This window comes from Chanodichthys erythropterus, chromosome 1 (genome assembly GCF_024489055.1).
Source record: "Chanodichthys erythropterus isolate Z2021 chromosome 1, ASM2448905v1, whole genome shotgun sequence".
NCBI classification, from domain to species: Eukaryota; Metazoa; Chordata; class Actinopteri; order Cypriniformes; family Xenocyprididae; genus Chanodichthys; species Chanodichthys erythropterus.
Genome location: NC_090221.1, coordinates 1119238 through 1138839, shown reverse-complemented (window position 1 = coordinate 1138839; position 19602 = coordinate 1119238). Strand labels below are relative to the sequence as shown.

Below are 19602 nucleotides of genomic sequence, written 5' to 3'. Positions count from 1 at the left end.
TTGTTGCAGTGTACTGATGTGTACTGACTATTGTGTTGTATAAAACATTCAAAAAGCAATCACTTGACAATTTGTTGTTATTTTATAATTATGCCAACAGAACAGGAATATTAAATTAAATAATCTACAGGTGCATCTCAAATTAGAATGTCGTGGAAAAGTTCATTTATTTCAGTAATCCAACTCAAATTGTGCATTAAATAAATCCAGTGCACACAAACTGAAGTACTTTAAGTCTTTGGTTGTTTTAATCGTGATGATATACTATCTCTGTATTTAAAAAAATGCATTTCGATATCACTTATAGTACATTTGAACCCACAGTGTACTATAAGTGATATCTAAATACATTTTTAATACAGAGATAGTATATTAAAAGCACATTTTAGTTCATATTTCATGGTGTCTCAAAATAGCACAGTTGAGTACACTAAGATGTTCTTAAGATTATCTTAATTAGTATTAAAGAAGAATTTTTAGTATGTTAAGTACAAAATTAGTGTGCGAAAATAGCCCTTTAAGTACATAGAAGTGTACTTTTTTCACCTAGGTTCACTTTTCCTTCCAGTCATCTTTTTCTATGAATATGCATGAGCAAGCTGTAATCATCAAAATGAAAACAAAAAAGTATATTTTACTCTTTACTCCTTCTATTCACAATAAAAAGCTTCTCCAAAATATTTGTTGTATTTGGATTTTCATTTAAATGTGCAACAGTTTATCTACCAATGCATTTTAATATATTTATTAAAGAGAACATTGTAACATCATACAACTTTCTTCATTAAACGTCCTTCAGAGAAAACGTTTAACATATTCTTAAAGCGTGTCATCAAAGTCTTCATCGGTGAGGAACAGGGAGTTGAAGGAAAGCTTTGAACATGAAGTCTTTAACAGTGAAGGTTGTTCACAGGCTGGGTTTTCAAAACCTGAAGGCTTGGAGGCGTGACTGCTGGATACTTTTCCATCCACACAAACACTGTTTACCTTCTCATCCAATGGATATCTGCGCTCTTCACAATCCACACCCGCAAGTGCTTCTGTGAAATGAGGCGTCACTGTGTCATTGTAATGATCGTGATAATCATACTCTTCCTCATCCTGCTGTGATGCGACAACACTGAGGAATTTATTCCATTTGGAGTCCTTCTCAATCTTAGTTTCACCAAACTTCTGACGAGATGAAACACAAGGTCTGGTTTCGTCGACAGCTGGCGGCTTATGTGAAGAGTTACACTGCTGTTTATTTCCAGAGTCTTCCTCTGTGAATGTGGACCTGGAGCCGGCTGTAGGGTAACTGAACACAGCCTGATGGGATGATGGGAGATTTGTGCTACTGCATGTGTCCACATCATCTGACCTGCTGCAGGAAGCAAATCCTTCATTCCCGGCTGAACTGAACCTCCTGTCCTGCTGCAATAGATACAAGAAGTCGGAGTCAAATGGGTTTTCTAGCAAATTAGGGCATTTTGCAGTATCTTGTGTTTATTACCAGATTCGGCCTCTTAAAGCCAGAACAACCAGTCTGTGGCTCCTCATCCTCACAGCCTTCATCATGGCCAGCAAAAGACTTTAAAGTGGAGATTTTCTTCCTTTTTCTGTTTAAACAAACAAAAATGAATTAAACATTGGTATTTCTTCACATGGTAAATTAAAAAAAGACAAATTAAATATTTTTCCATGATGCTTTTGTACCAAAATTCTTTGTTTTTATTAATAACTACAAATTCTTTAATAGCCACAGTATTTTGCTTTGCTGACAAATGAAATGCCTTCACAAGTGACCTGGTTCCCTGGCTTCTGAATCGTTGTCTTTCTGTATAAACGTTCTGTTCTTCTTCCTCATCTTCATGTTCATCTGGACCCTCAGCTGAGGGATCAGTGTATTTACTCCAGCGGCTGACGTGAGCCACTTCCTGCTACAGGGAGAGAAATGAGACACATGTATTGTACAGTTTCTCTCATCATGACAACTATTGTCTGGACATTAGTGATTTACCTCTGATTTATCCATCTGATCTTGATCCAGATCTTCATTCTCATACTCGTCATCCTGTTCCCTTTAAAAATTGAGTTAGTCTAAAGGTCAGTGATGTGAAGCTCACTTTCTTTCACCTTCATTTATTCAAAAATGCTTTGCATTATTATATATATTGCATTTTGTAATGCAAAGCATTTTTGAATGATGAGCTTGTTTTAAATTTCTGTATTAAAATTCATTTTTGATATTTTTAGGGTGACAAAGTAAAAAAAAAGTGTCAGGGTTACACTGTCCTGATATCATAAAAATAATGTAATTCTTGAAAAACAAATTAACAGAATTACTTTACATCTTAATATTTTTTTGAAAAACTTTTGTCTACCAAAGTCATGTGGTGCAGTCAACATGCAGAAAACAAAAAACAAGTCTCTTAAAATATCAGATAATTTGACATTTTATGACAAGTTAAGTGTTTATCTTAGAAAATATATATTCTTTTTTTTAAATAACGATAAAGGTTTGTACACTCACATGCATTCAAGGTGTAAGAAAAATGTTTAAAAGCTTTTGTTAAAAACTTTAGACTGTTTATAACCAGTCTTTGAGAAAGTTACTTTTAAAAATAATGTGTTACTCCTTTAAAAAGTAACTAATAGTGTTACTTTTTATGAAAAGTAATGCATTACTTTACTGTAGTGTTAATTTCTCACCTGGGCTAGGCAGGCTTGTTTTTGTTTTTTAATAACAAAAACAGAAAACAAAAGTTAAATACATAAAGTACATTAATGTAATTTAATATTTAATTAATCATTGCAAGTTTGCATAATGTTCTGAGTTTACATTTCACTGTTTTCGTTCATTTTGAGGAATACTGAATCTGAGAGGAGTAAACGCTCACATTTAATCTAGAACTACAATACCCATCATGCATCACTCACGATTCTCATGGTGAAACTAAGTAACTTGCTTTACTTATTTAAAAGTAATGCATTACTTTACTAGCTACTTAAAATAAGTAATCTGATTACATAACTTGCTAATAATGCGTTACTTGCACACAGGTTGTAACTCGAGAGAGTGTCCTGCAGGTCTGCTCACCACTGTGACCCCAGCCGCTCACTGCTGACCTCCTGCAGTCGTCCACGCAGAGCATTCAGCTTCTGGACATGACGTCTGCAGTCGACTGCGGCGCCTCGACCAAACTCCTGCGAAACACATCAAACACTGACATACAGCGTGACTTACAGGAGTAAATGTGTCAGGTGTTCAGTTTACCTTCATCAACGACTGCTTCTCACCACACACTTTACACGCCCATTTCTTACTCTTCTTCACCTGGAGGAGAAAAGGTTTAAAGGATTAGTCCACTTTCAAATAAGACTTTGTTTTTTTCTGCAAGTAGAATAGGGAAGGTGTAAAAATACGGAAATGGAAAGTACGTCCAAGGTGATAATTTGTGTTTATATAGTATATACAATTGTATTTTTTAGAAAATGTCCGATGGTTTCTCTAGATGAGACTCTTATTCCTCGTCTGGGATCATGTAGAGCTCTTTGAAGCTGCACTGAAACTGACATTTGGACCTTCAACCCGTTGAACCCCAGTGAAGTCCACTATATGGAGAAAAATCCTGGAATGATTTCCTCAAAAACCTTCATTTCTTTTCGACTGAAGAAAGAAAGACATGAACATCTTGGATGACATGGGGGTGAGTAAATGATCAGGAAAACTTTATTTGAAAGTGAACTAATCCTTTAATTACTGAGGTTTATAGTAGTGATGGGTATTGACATCGATTTCACAAATCAAATTGATTCATTTGGATTTATTTTTTAGACATAATAATAAACACTATAACGTTACTCTATATATATAAGTTGTTTCTACTCTAATTCGTTGTCGCAATATGATAATTTAAACAGTGCCAGTCATAAAAATGACATTTTCAGAACAGATTAAGTAAAAATATAATGAATAATATTTAGTGCATATATTTAGCAAAACGTTATTTATAAAACGGGCAGAAGTTCAAAAGTAAAAACGCTTCTTCACAATAATGTTTAGTGAAGCTTTATCATCTGAAAACAAGGATCGATCTGTGGAATAAAGAACTGATATCGGTGGAATCGATTAATCAGATCGATACTGTCACCTCAGCTTATATGTTTACACTCCCTTCAGGTTTAATTCTGAAGTAAAGAAGCGTTACCTGCTGTACTTGAAATGTTTGACAGGAAAAGCATCTCAGAACATGAAACTCTTGAACCATGTTGGTCGTTTTTACTTTTTAAAATCCGGAGAATAAAAATAAATCGATTTCCCTCATATTTGTGTTTCCCGCCCACCGTCTTCTTCTTCGTGTTACTCGCGAGTAGACGTGACGTCAGAGGCGCACAGCGTCCCCTAGAGGAACGACGAGGAACCCAATGACGTGTATTTTCGTGTGGTTTATGGACCTTTAAAATAGCGAGGACTGCTTAATATGTCTTCACACCTTTTTAGGATCTCTGACTGGTTAATTAGACTAATATGCTAAATAATGTCCTATAAATATGCACAAAAACATCATTATCAGATGGCAAGATTTGCTCACTCCTCTATGTAATATATATTTGCAGCCTGTCAATCACACACAAACACACACACACACACACACACACACATGGCCTCTGTAGTGAGAGACTTTGGTCTTTATTGATCAGCGTATCACTGTAAGCACTTTGTGATTCAGCTCCAAAATTAAAAGAAAATTTCATTGTAATAACAGAAAAGCAACAATAAAAGAAAACCTGGACGGAAGATGATTCCCTTTCAAAAATGCAGTAAATCAAAACGCTTTAATTTACTGATTAACAAGCTTAAGTCAACAATGTATATCTGCTAAATCATCTCATTGTACGTTAAACCATCATTCGCTGGCTGTCATGATAATCATGAAGAGTTAAAATAACTTTATTTTATCTGGGCTGCAAATTAAAAACCACATTCACTCGACTAAAAGACTCAAAGATAGTGTTGCTGTGTCAAAGATATGATGTGGATTCATAACAGAGTGTTAAACATTTTTCACCTCAGAGTTTTTGTACAGTGGCAGTTAAGTTTAAAATATAAAAGAAAACGAAAGATGCTTCAGTAATGCATTTTAAAATGTTTTGTGGCCCCTGCAGAATAATTCCAGCTCTGTTTAGTCACGTGACTACTGGAGGATCATGGGTCACTTGAGAGAGAAGCCGCCGAATCCCGATGAGAAGGCAAACGGAGTGAGCTTGTAGCCTGATCCGCTGTAGAACTTATTCTGAAACTCCACCCTGAGAGAGAGAGAGAGAGAGAGAATACAGCATGATAAATCATATCAATCCAAGCAAATATGTGTAAATAAATACGGATACAGAAAGAGGCGGTATCTCTGATTAAGAAAGCTCTCATGCAGTGCACGCTTTAGCCAATCGAGGGAACGAAATAGTAAGTCGCGCGCAGGATTTAGCCAATCGAGGGAACGAAATAGTAAATCGCGCGCAGGATTTAGCCAATCGAGGGAACGAAACAGTAAATCGCGCGCAGGATTTAGCCAATCGAGGGAACGAAACAGTAAGTCGCGCGCAGGATTTAGCCAATCGAGGGAACGAAACAGTAAGTCGCGCGCAGGATTTAGCCAATCGAGGGAACGAAACAGTAAATCGCGCGCAGGATTTAGCCAATCGAGGGAACGAAACAGTAAATCGCGCGCAGGATTTAGCCAATCGAGGGAACGAAACAGTAAGTCGCGCGCAGGATTTAGCCAATCGAGGGACCAAATTGTAAGTCGCGCGCATGATTTAGCCAATCGAGGGACCAAATTGTAAGTCGCGCGCAGGATTTAGCCAATCGAGGGAACAAAATAGTAAGTCGCACGCATGATTTAGCCAATCGAGGGAACGAAATAGTACGTTGCGCACAGGACTTAGCCAATCGAGGGAACGAAATAGTAAGTCGCACGCATGATTTAGCCAATCGAGGGACCAAATTGTAAGTCGCGCGCAGGATTTAGCCAATCGAGGGAACGAAATAGTAAGTCGCACGCATGATTTAGCCAATCGAGGGACCAAATTGTAAGTCGCGCGCAGGATTTAGCCAATCGAGGGAACGAAATAGTAAGTCGCACGCATGATTTAGCCAATCGAGGGACCAAATTGTAAGTCGCGCGCAGGATTTAGCCAATCGAGGGAATGAAATAGTAAGTCGCACGCAGGATTTAGCCAATCGAGGGAACAAAATAGTAAGTCGCGTGCAGGATTTAGCCAATCGAGGGAACAAAATAGTAAGTCGCGCGCAGGATTTAGTCAATCGAGGAAACGAAATAGTAAATCGTGCGCAGGATTTAGCCAATCGAGGGAACAAAATAGTAAGTCGCGCGCAGGATTTAGCCAATCGAGGGAACGAAATAGTAAGTCGCGCGCAGGATTTAGCCAATCGAGGGAACGAAATAGTAAGTCGCACGCAGGATTTAGCCAATCGAGGGAACGAAATAGTAAGTCGCGCGCAGGATTTAGCCAATCGAGGGAACGAAATAGTAAGTCGCGCGCAGGATTTAGCCAATCGAGGGAACGAAATAGTAAATCGCACGCAGGATTTAGTCAATCGAGGAAACGAAATAGTAAGTCGCACGCAGGATTTAGCCAATCGAGGGAACGAAATAGTAAATCGCACGCAGGATTTAGCCAATCGAAGAAACGAAATAGTAAGTCGCACGCAGGATTTAGCCAATCGAGGAAACGAAATAGTAAATCGTGCGCAGGATTTAGCCAATCGAGGGAACGGAATAGTAAATCGTGCGCAGGATTTAGCCAATCGAGGGAACGAAATAGTAAGTCGCGCGCAGGATTTAGCCAATCGAGGAAATGAAATAGTAAATCGCGCGCAGGATTTAGCCAATCGAGGAAATGAAATAGTAAATCGTGCGCAGGATTTAGCCAATCGAGGGAACAAAATAGTAAATCACACGCAGGATTTAGCCAATCGAGGGAACAAAATAGTAAATCACACGCAGGATTTAGCCAATCGAGGAAACGAAATAGTAAATCGCGCGCAGGATTTAGCCAATCGAGGAAATGAAATAGTAAATCGTGCGCAGGATTTAGCCAATCGAGGGAACAAAATAGTAAATCGCACGCAGGATTTAGCCAATCGAGGAAATGAAATAGTAAATCGTGCGCAGGATTTAGCCAATCGAGGGAACAAAATAGTAAATCACACGCAGGATTTAGCCAATCGAGGAAACGAAATAGTAAATCGTGCGCAGGATTTAGCCAATCGAGGAAATGAAATAGTAAATCGTGCGCAGGATTTAGCCAATCGAGGGAACAAAATAGTAAATCGCACGCAGGATTTAGTCAATCGAGGAAACGAAATAGTAAGTCGCACGCAGGATTTAGCCAATCGAGGGAACGAAATAGTAAATCGCACGCAGGATTTAGCCAATCGAAGAAACGAAATAGTAAGTCGCACGCAGGATTTAGTCAATCGAGGAAACGAAATAGTAAGTCGCACGCAGGATTTAGCCAATCGAGGGAACGAAATAGTAAATCGCACGCAGGATTTAGCCAATCGAGGAAACGAAATAGTAAGTCGCACGCAGGATTTAGCCAATCGAGGAAACGAAATAGTAAATCGTGCGCAGGATTTAGTCAATCGAGGAAACGAAATAGTAAATCGCGCGCAGGATTTAGCCAATCGAGGAAACGAAATAGTAAATCGTGCGCAGGATTTAGCCAATCGAGGGAACGAAATAGTAAATCGTGCGCAGGATTTAGTCAATCGAGGGAACGAAATAGTAAATCGCGCGCAGGATTTAGCCAATCGAGGAAATGAAATAGTAAATCGCGCGCAGGATTTAGCCAATCGAGGGAACGAAATAGTAAATTAGCTTAATTAGCTTAATTTAATACGACAAAAAATATGTGTGTGTGAATGTGTGTGTGTGTAGATGAGTGTGTGTGCGCTTAAGCGTCTCTCACCAGTGAAGTCGAAGAGCGTGTAGGAAGGCGGACAGTCCTTCCATGATAAGCAGGATGGACACGGTCAGCACAGCGAAGGCCGCGAATATGAACACCATGATGACGGAGCCCACATAACTGAGCTGCTGGAAGGAGATCCGCATCACCATCAACCACAGCACCTCGGATAGCTCTGAAACACACACACACATGAGAGATGCTCCTCGGTGACGCCGGCAGCAGTGAAACACACACGGACACTTACGGGCGTGAGCCAGGCTGAGCGCCCAGAGCCGCAGGTACGAGGCGGTGTTAGAGATGCAGCCCAGACAGTACTCGATGGTGTGGATCGCCTGGTGCATGAACACGTTCGCTGCGTCAAACTCCTGACGAACAATGACCGATGAAAAACAACAAGTGAGAAGATTCATGACAGATTGAAGGAATTCTTCACCTTCATTTTGTTCTAAAACAGTTAAAAAATGCTTCATCTACTCCTCCGTTTCCCTCTTACCTCCTCTTCTCCTCCTCCTCTTGTATCCGTCTCTCCCTGGTGAGCATTTATAGAGCCGTTTTCCGCCAGCAGAGGACGTCTGTCTCCCTACGGAAGACGAGAGAGCAGTTATATACAGACTCACACCAACACAAACACAAAATTCAGAAGCAGTGCTCACTGAAAGCTGCGTCCTCTTCATCCGGTGTGTGATGTACTCCTGCATGGGCTTCCCCAGGAGCAGCACAGGAACAGACAACACGGCCACGATCACCAGAACCTTCTGCACCACCATCTGCACACACAGAGACATCTCATCGTGCTGTGTTCATTCGAATGACTGATGTTCAAAGATGTTCAAAGGGAAAACTGGACAGCAAGCACGCACCTGTCCCGTATAGAGGGGTTTGTTGTCCTTGTTCTCAGTGAACAGGAACATGTCTATGAAGTGGATGAGGATGCTGGGGGCGATGTCAGAGTTCACAGGGCCGAACACCACCCACTTATAGATCACCATGAAGATCAGGTATCCAAACAGACACAGCATGAAGCACAACTCCGGGATCAGCACCAGAAACACGCTGCCGATATCTCTGAAGTGTCTGGAGAACAAGAGCGACAAATGGTAACAAAAAGATATTTTCATGCTGTTTTTCAGTAGAAAATGTTAGAACTGGAATGTTGATTATGCAAATATGTTCAGAAGGCTAAAATCAGAAAAGAAATGGCTTTAGTTCTACATTATGACAGTGTTTGATGCAAGTAGACATGTGCTGATATTCAGTAATGCAATGTATCATGATAATGAATATGCACGATATTGTTATCGTGGGCACTTCATAATACCGTAAATAATTTATTACCACTTATTACAATTTTTATAATGCATTTAAGAATACTTTTCCCATCAACCGTATAAAATGCACAACACCACTGTATTCTGCATCAAAGAGACACGCACTCAGATGTAAACAATCTCAACGTGCACGAGAAGCACATGACGGAGCGAGTGAAGGAGACGCGCTGAATGAAAGTGCACGATCACTCTCTGACAGCAGAGGGCGCTGATGGAACAGCAGAAATACAGCGGTTACCCCGGAAATTTTTGCTTAATCTTAGTTTATGCATTAAATAATGAGACCTTATTGTAAAGTATTTCCTGTTGTTCTTTATAATTCTTTTGCACTTTAATCTGTTTTGAAAGTTTTACTTTATATATTTTTTGTGCATCGTATTTAAACATTCAGAGCTTTTTTTTGTCATTACAAAAACAGTTCTTAAACCTGTTATACTGACAACACTTTTTTTTGCAACTTATTTCAGTATCGTGATAATACTGTATACCATGATAAAAGCTTCAGCAATTAATCGCAACATGAAAATTTGATACCGTCACATGCCTAGATGCAAGTACACCTCAGAAAACATAACAAAATGCAGTTCATGACCCTTTAAAATATTAAAAAGTAACCAAATTGAAGAAATCGCGAAGAACAGCATTGAAAAGCATACTCACACGAAGTTGAAGAAGGATAAACACACACCGAAGGTCATGTGGATGACTCCAATAATGACAGACATCTTCATCTTGTAGCTGTTGAGGAACGTCAGGTGGTTGTTGGCCAGACCCCAGATCTGAGGGAGAATCACAGTCATCATTCAGGATTTCACACTGAACAGAAAAGGGAACTGCAGTGTGTTTCACGTTCATTTGGTCGACTTACAGGATCAATCCCAAAAGGATACGGACCGGTGAAAACACCTGTGACGTTTGGATCCAGCACCAAATACTGATTCTTTCTGAAAGTCTCCTCACTACAAACAGAGAAACAGACTTAATATGCTATATATCTGATCACATGACTGAGGACAGTGTGTGTGTGTCGTACGTCCAGTTGTAGTGCTCTGCATTAGGCCGGACGTGCCACCCTGAGGAGAAGGTGCTCAGTCCTCTGCTGAAACACTCGTTGTAAATGGCTCCGGTGTAGATCGAGAACAGTCCCATCAACAGAATCAGATATCGGCCTCCGAACATCATACGCCAGATCTGACACACACAAGACAATTACACATGCATACAGGAACACAACTAGAACTGGACATTTCCTAAAGAAGAGTGGATTCTGCTTGTGTGAAACATGACATCACGACACGAGTGTTTCTCTGCAGTCGTGCTGTTGGGTTTTAGGATGGTGACAGTAGATCACACTGATTCTGAATATATTTGACATGGGTTCATACTCAGTTTACAGCACTTTCTCTCTCTCTATTGATTTATTTGTATTAAATATTGATATTTTAAGGCATTGCAGTGAAATTTCAGTATTGGGAAATTTAGAAACTCCAGTATTGTGAAAGCATGTGTGCATGATGTGTCATATTTTTACTTCATTAGTGTTTTTCCTCATTTTTGGATCCTTCTCTTCTAGAACCATCCAGAGACCCGCCAGTGACATCAGCAGACCGTGTCCAACATCCCCGAACATCACAGCAAACAGGAAGGGAAATGTAATGATGGTGTAGACGGCTACAGACGGTAAAAGACGCATGAGAATGAGTTGAAGCTTGATTTAAATGGCTGATGATCAGTGGTGTGTGTTGTGAGTGTGTGTTGGTGTGTGTTGTGAGTGTGTGTTACCTGGGTTCACCTCCCTGTAACTCGCCACTCCATAAGCGTCGACGATGTTCTGGAATCCTGCAGTGAAGGCGTTTGTGGGGAAGAGAGTGGGAGGAGATGTGGTGGCCGGCAGACGGTTGTAGAACGAGTCCACACTACTGCCACTCTTCCTCTGAGAGAGAGAGAGAGAGAGAGAGTCATGTGTCTCATCATGCAGTCGAGCACAGAGGATGAACGGCCATGGGCAGGATTTTCATTAAATAATACATTAAATTTCAATCTGTTTTTCACCAAACCCAATCATAAACCCCCAGAACATGTGGAATATACAGCACGTGTCACATAGGATCATTCTGTGATACTTTTGCATCTTTTTTAAAGCTTGATGCTGGATGCTATTCACTGCCTTTATGTGCCATTTTTATAAAAAAATTATCTTTCTGTGGTCTGAAAAAGAAAGGAGGGCATACAGCATTGGAACAACACCAGGGGGAGTAAATGATGACTTCAATTTTCATTTTTGGGATCTATTTGTGAACCTGGACAACAAAACCAGTCATAAGGGTCTTTTTTTTTTAATTGATCTATTGATACATCATCTGAAAGCTGAAAAACAAAACAAAAATCTTTCCATTGATTTATGGTTTGTTAGGATAGGACAAAAGCAGAGTTACAACTATTTGAAAATCTGGAATCTGGGGGTGCAAAAAAAAAATAAAAAATATTAAGCACATTTAAAGTCTTTAGCAATGCATATCCACTCACAAAAACTACATTTGATATCTACAGTAGAAAATTTACTAAATATCATTATGGAACATGATCTTTACTGAATATCCTATTTTTTGCATAAAAGAAAAATCGATAATTTTGACCCATACAATGTATTGTTGGCTATTGCTACAAATATACCCGTGTGATTTATGACTGGTTTTGTTGTCCAGGGTCACATATATTAATCTTTGTTAGTAAATAAAAAGGCAGCTCTTCAGGTCAGCTCAGGTCCATTACATAACAGTAACAAAAACAACTTTTGATTTTAATAAAGTGTTAGTAAATGTTAACGGAGTCTAATAAATGCTTTAGAAGTATTTTGTAAAGTTAGTAAATGTTAACTAACACAGTTCACTAATGGAACCTTATTATAAAGTGTTACCCATGATTCAGTTCAAAATAATTCACAGATGTGATTCATGTATCCCACAATACAACATTCTAAAGCTGATCTTGCATTTCCAGTGTGACAAATAAAACCCAACAGATATTTTTAACAGACAAAAAAAAAGAAATAAATGTGACCCGTGCTGTCAAAATGAGTCACATGAGCAAATTTCCAAAAATTAGATAGTTATTTTCACAATCTCTATTAAAAAAAGCTTTGTATGATTTGTTGGAATCTACACCTGTTTGATAGAGTCAGTCAAATCAATTTTGAGAAACTTTCTAAAAATCACCAGCAACCACACCTTAAAATCCCTGTTAATAACACCTAATTTAGCACAGACCTCATCAAAACCAAATATCTATAGGAAAATTATATATATTTAACTTTTCTTTCTCCAATATTTTGAAGCACTGTTATTCTGTGTACATGTGTATATCAGGATCACGCTCTGTCCGAGGCGTAAAACGCTTCAGATCTGTCAGTCAGCGTGAAGAAGATCGATTCGTTTACATCAGAATGAGTTTGAAAATCACATTTCATTGGTTCAGACTCATGCCATTGATAATTCGCTATGAATATTCACATAGCTGGAATGCTGCGCTTTAAAACAATATTAAACTTCAGTCCAGAAGAGAAAAGAGAAAAACTGCATTTTTCATGGTCAAAGGAAAGATACTCCTCTCAGAAAACATTCAAATAAAGATACTTTTAGATGCTTAATTGCTATTTTGAAGCATTTGGATCAGTAGACAAGGGCTCATTTTAGTGAAAACCTCTTTTGCCAGCACGGGTCACAGATAATAATGAAACCATATGCAGTACAGCAGTGTCTATGACCTCACCCCTCCCTCTCTCAGGGCGCTCTGCAGGGCGGTCAGCTGGCTGACGGGACACCAGGCCTCTGCGATCAGACACTTGTCGGTGACGGACGGGCTGCAGAGGTTCAGCACCGTCTGCACAGCCTTACACTTCTGAACCTGAACCAGCCACTCGGGCAGCCGGGCCAGCGCTCGCACCAGCAGCTGCTGCATGTACTGCTCCGTCTCGCCCATCACCTGCACACAGAGCACCAGCGCTGACACACCTGAGGACTGAACACATGTGAGGAGTGCGAGCGATCAAACTCACCGATCGGATGTCCTCGATTCTCCCTCGGAGTCCATTGAGGGTCTCCTCCCTCTCGGCCTGGTTCTCCGGGTAGGGGAAGGTTTGTGTGTGGAAGCTGAAGAGGAACATTTCAACAGTTTAAAAAGTTTAATCTGGATCTAGATTTGGAAATCCCATGTTTTGCTATCCAGGATCAGGGAATGCATTTTACTTTTGTGCTGGATTTTCAGAGCAAAATAGGATCACCCTGATCCAGATACACATGACTTTCCTACGACCTTTTCCAGATCTTATTAATGCTTTCTATGACTTTTCTAGGATCCAACAGATCTTCAGCCTGGAAATCTTAAATTCTTTGACCTTTGTCCAAATCCTCATATCCAGATCACTCACCAATCACAGATCTTCTTCACTTTCTGACCGATCTGATCTCCCCAGAAGGAGATTAAAAACACGGTCCACTGCACCTCCTCGCCCTGTGACAATCAATCATATTTCTCACCATTTTTCACAAGAAAACGTTCCTAAAATATAATCTCACACATCAAACATCATCATTTGAGTCATGTAAGATGAACCTAATAATGATTTTATGTCTCACAGAATCGGGATGTTCAAGTTTCTCTTCCATCTCATGGAAGTCCACAATGATGTATCCACGGCAGGCGCGCCACAGCAGCCGCTCGAAGGCCGGCACTTTCCACGGATGAACCACGCCGGCCACGAAGCTCAGCCTGACGTCCTGCCGGTTCTCCGCCACAGCCATGGGCTCGAACGACACCAGCGGGGCCTGAGACACATGACACCAGCACACGTGAAGCAGAGCGACGGAAGCGTACGTGAGGATGGAGGAAGTGTGAGAGTTCAGTTCCCACCTGTGAGGCTGTGAGAGAGTGCGTCTGCTTCAGAACGCCTCTGTACTGACACAGCTGAGTGAACTGAGAGCGCAGACTGTCTCTGTTCCTGGACACCTGCAGAGCAAAACCACAACCTGACACACTTGAAGAAGTTTGGGTTCTGACCAATCAGAGCAGAGTAGGAGGGATTTAGAGACCGAAGCCTTAAACGAACCATTTCAGAGCTGATGCTGCAGTGGATATTATGAGTGTTTTTTGACTTTGGATGAATGTGAACAACATTAGGAGACTTTAAAACAGTATAATTAAGTAGGTCGAGTTTTGTTTTCACGGTTACGAACCTCCCTGAGCTCTCGGGCCAGACGCTCGCTCTCCTCCTCGATGGTCAGCAGCTCTCGGGGCTGAGGGGCCGGAGGGGTCGGGATGGGCGGCTGCAGCTTCTGAGAGAGACTGCGGGAAATCTCCTGCTCCAAAAACACTGGAACAGAGAAGATGAGCTTTAATAACCTTTAATTCAACATGTAAAGGCAGACACTGAAACTGCACTGAACTCCTCTGAACTAGTGCTGGATGGCATGAACAAACATCTGTTTCACAGTATCTCATGCATCATCTACAATAATATCAGAATTATTGTTTTAATGATGTGCAGGTCAACATTATCGAGTATGTCAGTCGCTGAGCAAAAACTAAACATGCCTTGAGAGTGCACGTCTATGTCTTATATTTATACCAAATTATATATTTAAAGGGTTAGTGCACCCAAAAATTAAAAATCTGTCATTAATTACTCACGCTCATGTCGTTCCACACCCGTAAGACCTTCGTTCATCTTCAGAATTTAAGATATTTTTGATGAAATCCGATGGCTCAGTGAGGCCTGCATAGCCAGCAATGACATTTCCTCTCTCAAGATCCATTAATGTACTAAAAACATATTTAAATCAGTTCATGTGAGTACAGTGGTTCAGTATTAATATTATAAAGCCACGAGAATATTTTTGGTGCGCCAAAAAAAACAAAATAACGACTTATATAGTGATGGCCGATTTCAAAACACTGCTTCAGGAAGATTCAGAGCGTTATGAATCTTTTGTGTCGAAAGTCACGTGATTTCAGCAGTTTGACACGTGATCCGAATCATGATTCGACACAAAAGATTCATAACGCTCCGAAGCTTCCTGAAGCAGTGTTTTGAAATCGGCCATCACTATAAAAGTCGTTATTTTGTTTTTTTGGCGCACCAAAAATATTCTCGTGGCTTTATAATATTAATATTGAACCACTGTACTCACATGACCTGATTTAAATATGTTTTTAGTGCATTAATGGATCTTGAGAGAGGAAATGTCATTGCTGGCTATGCAGATTTCATCAAAAATATCTTAATTTGTGTTCTGAAGATGAACGAAGGTCTTACGGGTGTGGAATGACATGAGGGAGAGTAATTAATGACATTATTTTCATTTTTGGGTGAACTAACCCTTTAAGTAATAATTAAAACAGATCAATAAACAAGTTACAACCCTATACAAATCACTCGCATATGTAACCAAATTTCATGAGGTGATTAAAAAAAAGTCTTTAATTAGCCAATAGCTAGTAAAATGTAAGATTACAGTTGCCTGTATTGAGTTAGAGGCAAAAACGTAAGTTTATCGCAGATGTAATTTCTGCTCAGCTTTATGCACAGTTGCTTGGCTGAGAGAAAATACACAGCATATGTAAAATTATAACTGGCAAACCAGATAAACTGATGAAGCTCCAGCACTAATATCACTGTATCCTGATGTGGGAAAGCCTTTTCCATAAACCAATCATTTCCTGTTCTTGCTGTAACCTTAATTAACATTAATCAGCAATAAATGACTGCATTATTACTGGAAAACATTTTAGAAAAGCTGCTTTCCTACACAGATATTCAGCTATTTGTTTTTACAGCTGATAAACTGCTCCAAAGGCAGAAGAAGTTTTCCAGAAACAAGCAGTGTTCTCTTTGGATTCCAGCGGATCATGCTCTACTGGAGGATCATGGGAGCTGAGGAGCGACACTCACCGAAGGTTTTCTCCAGCTCCTCGCATCTCCTCACTTCATTCACAAACTTCCTCTGGAACGCGTTGACATTCGGATTCAGCTGAGATCAAGATTAGAAACAAAGATCCTCATCATCCTCTGTGTGACATCAGCCGCCGGTGTACGTAAACACACTTTATACGACATGAAAATGAAGCACAGCCTTTCTTAAAGGGGTCACATGATGCTTTTTAATGTCCTCCTTCCCTTTAATCTGTTTGAGCAGGTGTACGATCATCCGAGTCCAGATATTACTTCCTCAAACATCCACATGACAGTGTGAAATATGAGTATAATGCCAATATAGTGAACTGTCATGTGTGTGTGTGTGTGTGTGTGTGTGTGTGTGTGTGTGTGTGTGTGTGTGTGTGTGTGTGTGTGTGTGTGTGTGTGTGTGTGTGTGTGTATGTGTGTGAGTGTATGTGTGCGAGTGTGTGCGTGTGTGTGTGTGCATGTGTGTGCGGATGTGAAAGCAAAACCACTTGTTTGGCCTTGTGAAAATGATGAACTGTGGTGAAGATTTATTTATAAAGCTGTTTCTGAGCAGAAGAACACAAAGGTGAGCTTGTGTACAGCACAACGCCCAATACTGACGACATTATTATTAACCATGTGTTTACAGCTGCTGTAGAATCCTGCAATAATGTGGAAAATAATGTGTTTTTTGGGCATTAAAACATGTTAAAGCACCTATTATATTACACCTGATAAACTAAATAATGAACAGTAAAACAGCATCATACGCCCCCTTCAGGAGCACGGCCTGAGCGACAGAGGAAGCAGAGCAGAAATCATCTCACGTCTCTGAACTCCACGATTCCCAGCTCTCCCAGTTCACTGACGCAGTTGTAGGCGGATCCGGACTGGAGGAAGAGCTGCACCAGACACACCTCTTCACTGCGGAACAGAGAGCCCATGACCTGAAACACACACACACATCTGGAACATCTGCACACACACTTCCTCTTCTGCTCTGAGTCAGGCAGCGTGTGATCCGGAGCGTCCGAGGGATTTTTACGGTTTCATAATGTCACCTTCAGTAAAGCAGAAATGACTGAAATCACGAGGACAAACTAAAGAGTTTGAGGAGCACATCAGTGTTTTTATATCTCGATCAGAATCTTTAGATGTTACACTTCCTCTAAAACTATTTTAAACATTATATTGTGATATTATTATAATTATATACGCTCTTAAAAATAGAGGTTGTTCCAGTGATGTTCATTTTTGGCTCCCCAAAGAACCTTCACTGCAAAAAATGCTTTTCTTTTAGTATTTTCATCTTGTTTTCAGCCCAAATATCTAAAAATTCTTAAATCCAGATGCTTTTACTAGATAAGAAAAATGACATAAGATATTGTTTTTTGTTTCCTGAGGTGAATTTTTGCTTAAAACAAGCAAAATTATCTGCCAATGGGGTGAAAAAAATAATCTTGTTTCTGTTTGGGACAGAAACAAGAAACACGATTTCAAACAGAAACAAGATTATTTTTCTCACCCCATTGGCAGATAATTTTGCTTGTTTTTAAGCAAAATCTCTCTTCATTTTGATTTTTTTTTTTTCCCAATAGAAATAGAAAATATTTTTAGATATTTGCACTGAAAACAAGACAAAAATTCTTAATAGGAAAAGCATTTTTTGCAGTGTTTCAGTGTTTCAGTTCTTAAAAGAACCACTTTTTTCTTATTAATAAGAAAAAACAAACCTTTTCCACTTTTTGTGTGATGGAAATGAGGTTCTTCATGGAAATATAAATGCCAATAACACTGCAAAAAATGCTGTTCTTACTTAGAGTTTTTGTCTTGTTTCTAGTGAAAATATCTTAAAGTTTGTAAATCAAGAAGCATTTTCTTGACAAGTAACAATTATTTTCTTGTTTTCAGGAAAAATAAGTGAGTTTTTCCCTTAAAACAAGCAAACTAATCTTATTTCAAACCAAAAATAAGATATATAATCTTGTTTTCAGTTTGAAATACGATTATTTTGCTTGTTTTAAGGAAAAACTCACTTAATATTGACATATTTTTCCTGAAAACAAGAAAATAATTTTTACTTGTCAAGAAAATGCTTCTTGATCTAAGAATTTTTAGATATTTGGACTGGAAACAAGACAAACTGTAAGTAAAAACAGCATTTTTTGCAGTGAAACATTAATTATTAAGAGTGTATAACACAAAACTGTGAAAAACTGTAAAGAAAGCGAACCTGCAGCACACACACATAATATATACTTAACCTTATGTACATTTTCCATCTATAATCTTAATGTTAACTGAATCTACTCAGTTTGTATATTTGGGCCACATTCATATATTCAGAAGAGTCATAATTCATAAACACCAGATCATGTGATCTCCTTCTGATCACGTGCATCATCACAGGTTTTGACAGAAAATGCAAATCAGATCTAGAGTTATAAGAGGATCTATTATAAGAGGAACTATTTTTATCGAGGAAAGTTTATTAAAACCCCTCAGTTTATAGTTATATCATTTATATTGATCTGAGTAACTTTACTCTCCCTTCATTCCACAGTCGAGTTTCATTTTCGTTTTGCTGAAAGTATAAAATCCTCATGAAAGCATTAATTAAAGAGTTTTCCTCAGGTGTGAGTGATTAAGATCAGATTAAAGAAAACTGATTAAAGAACTGTCGTTAATTCACAGATTGTGTGTCAGAAACAGTGTAAACATCAGCTGATCTGAACTCACCGCAGATGAACAGCAGCAGACTCGCTTTATCCTCGATCAGATGAACTAACGGAGCTCAGTGTGTGTTCATGAAGGAATAACTCGTTATAACTCACAGTGTCTCTTCATGAAGGAATAAAGTTGTAGCAGCTGCACTGAGAGTGAATCACAACTTCCGTTTCTGCAGACGGTCACGTTACTGCAGCTCGTCACGTGACTTCACGCGCTGCTGTTATCAGACAGAAGGTTGTTATTAATTTATGCTATTTTAATTTATACTTTGTATGAACATTTGTATCGTGTCTTGTTGATATGTAAAAAAAAAATGTGTTATTTTTGGAAATAAAATAAGTAGTTCCTGTTCCTCTAGAGGGCGCTGTGCGACTCATAAAGGGATAGTTCACCCAAAAATAATTAAAAATAATTTTTTCCATCATTTACTCACCCTCAAGTTGTTCCAAACCTGTATAAATGTCTTCTGCTGTACACAAATGAGGATATTCTGAAGAACGTCAGTAAACAAGCAGATCTCACCCCCTAATGAAAAAATAATAATATGGCAGTCAATGGGGGGTGAGATCTGCCTGGTTACTGACGTTCTTCAGAATATCTTCATTTGTGTATTTTAGAATTAATGCACATCTT

At 39.3% G+C, this 19602-nt stretch overlaps 2 protein-coding genes across 4 annotated transcripts; both read right to left on the bottom strand.

The window, feature by feature from the left end:
* Positions 1-242: 242 nt before the first annotated feature.
* Positions 243-4284, bottom strand: mrnip (MRN complex interacting protein). Of its 3 annotated transcripts, none has more exons than XM_067384511.1 (7): positions 4191-4284; positions 3257-3316; positions 3080-3186; positions 2000-2060; positions 1786-1919; positions 1493-1598; positions 243-1413 (listed from the first exon to the last, which is right to left on the bottom strand). In XM_067384511.1, the coding sequence occupies exons 1-7, from the start codon at positions 4248-4250 to the stop codon at positions 820-822; spliced, it is 1122 nt and encodes a 373-aa protein (XP_067240612.1). In that variant the 5' UTR covers positions 4251-4284; the 3' UTR covers positions 243-819. The 3 variants fall into 3 exon arrangements, with proteins under 3 accessions (XP_067240612.1, XP_067240621.1, XP_067240629.1); XM_067384520.1 differs by having other exon boundaries at positions 243-1410; XM_067384528.1 differs by having other exon boundaries at positions 1786-1916.
* Positions 4285-4648: 364 nt separating this feature from the next.
* Positions 4649-19136, bottom strand: tcirg1b (T cell immune regulator 1, ATPase H+ transporting V0 subunit a3b). Its single transcript, XM_067384497.1, has 20 exons — positions 18979-19136; positions 17067-17186; positions 16249-16327; positions 14534-14670; positions 14211-14306; positions 13937-14125; positions 13729-13811; positions 13357-13450; positions 13071-13283; positions 11085-11235; positions 10834-10973; positions 10336-10493; positions 10171-10261; positions 9963-10081; positions 8835-9048; positions 8628-8741; positions 8468-8554; positions 8219-8339; positions 7975-8146; positions 4649-5289 (listed from the first exon to the last, which is right to left on the bottom strand). The coding sequence occupies exons 2-20, from the start codon at positions 17181-17183 to the stop codon at positions 5196-5198; spliced, it is 2469 nt and encodes an 822-aa protein (XP_067240598.1). The 5' UTR covers positions 17184-17186; positions 18979-19136; the 3' UTR covers positions 4649-5195.
* Positions 19137-19602: the final 466 nt, after the last annotated feature.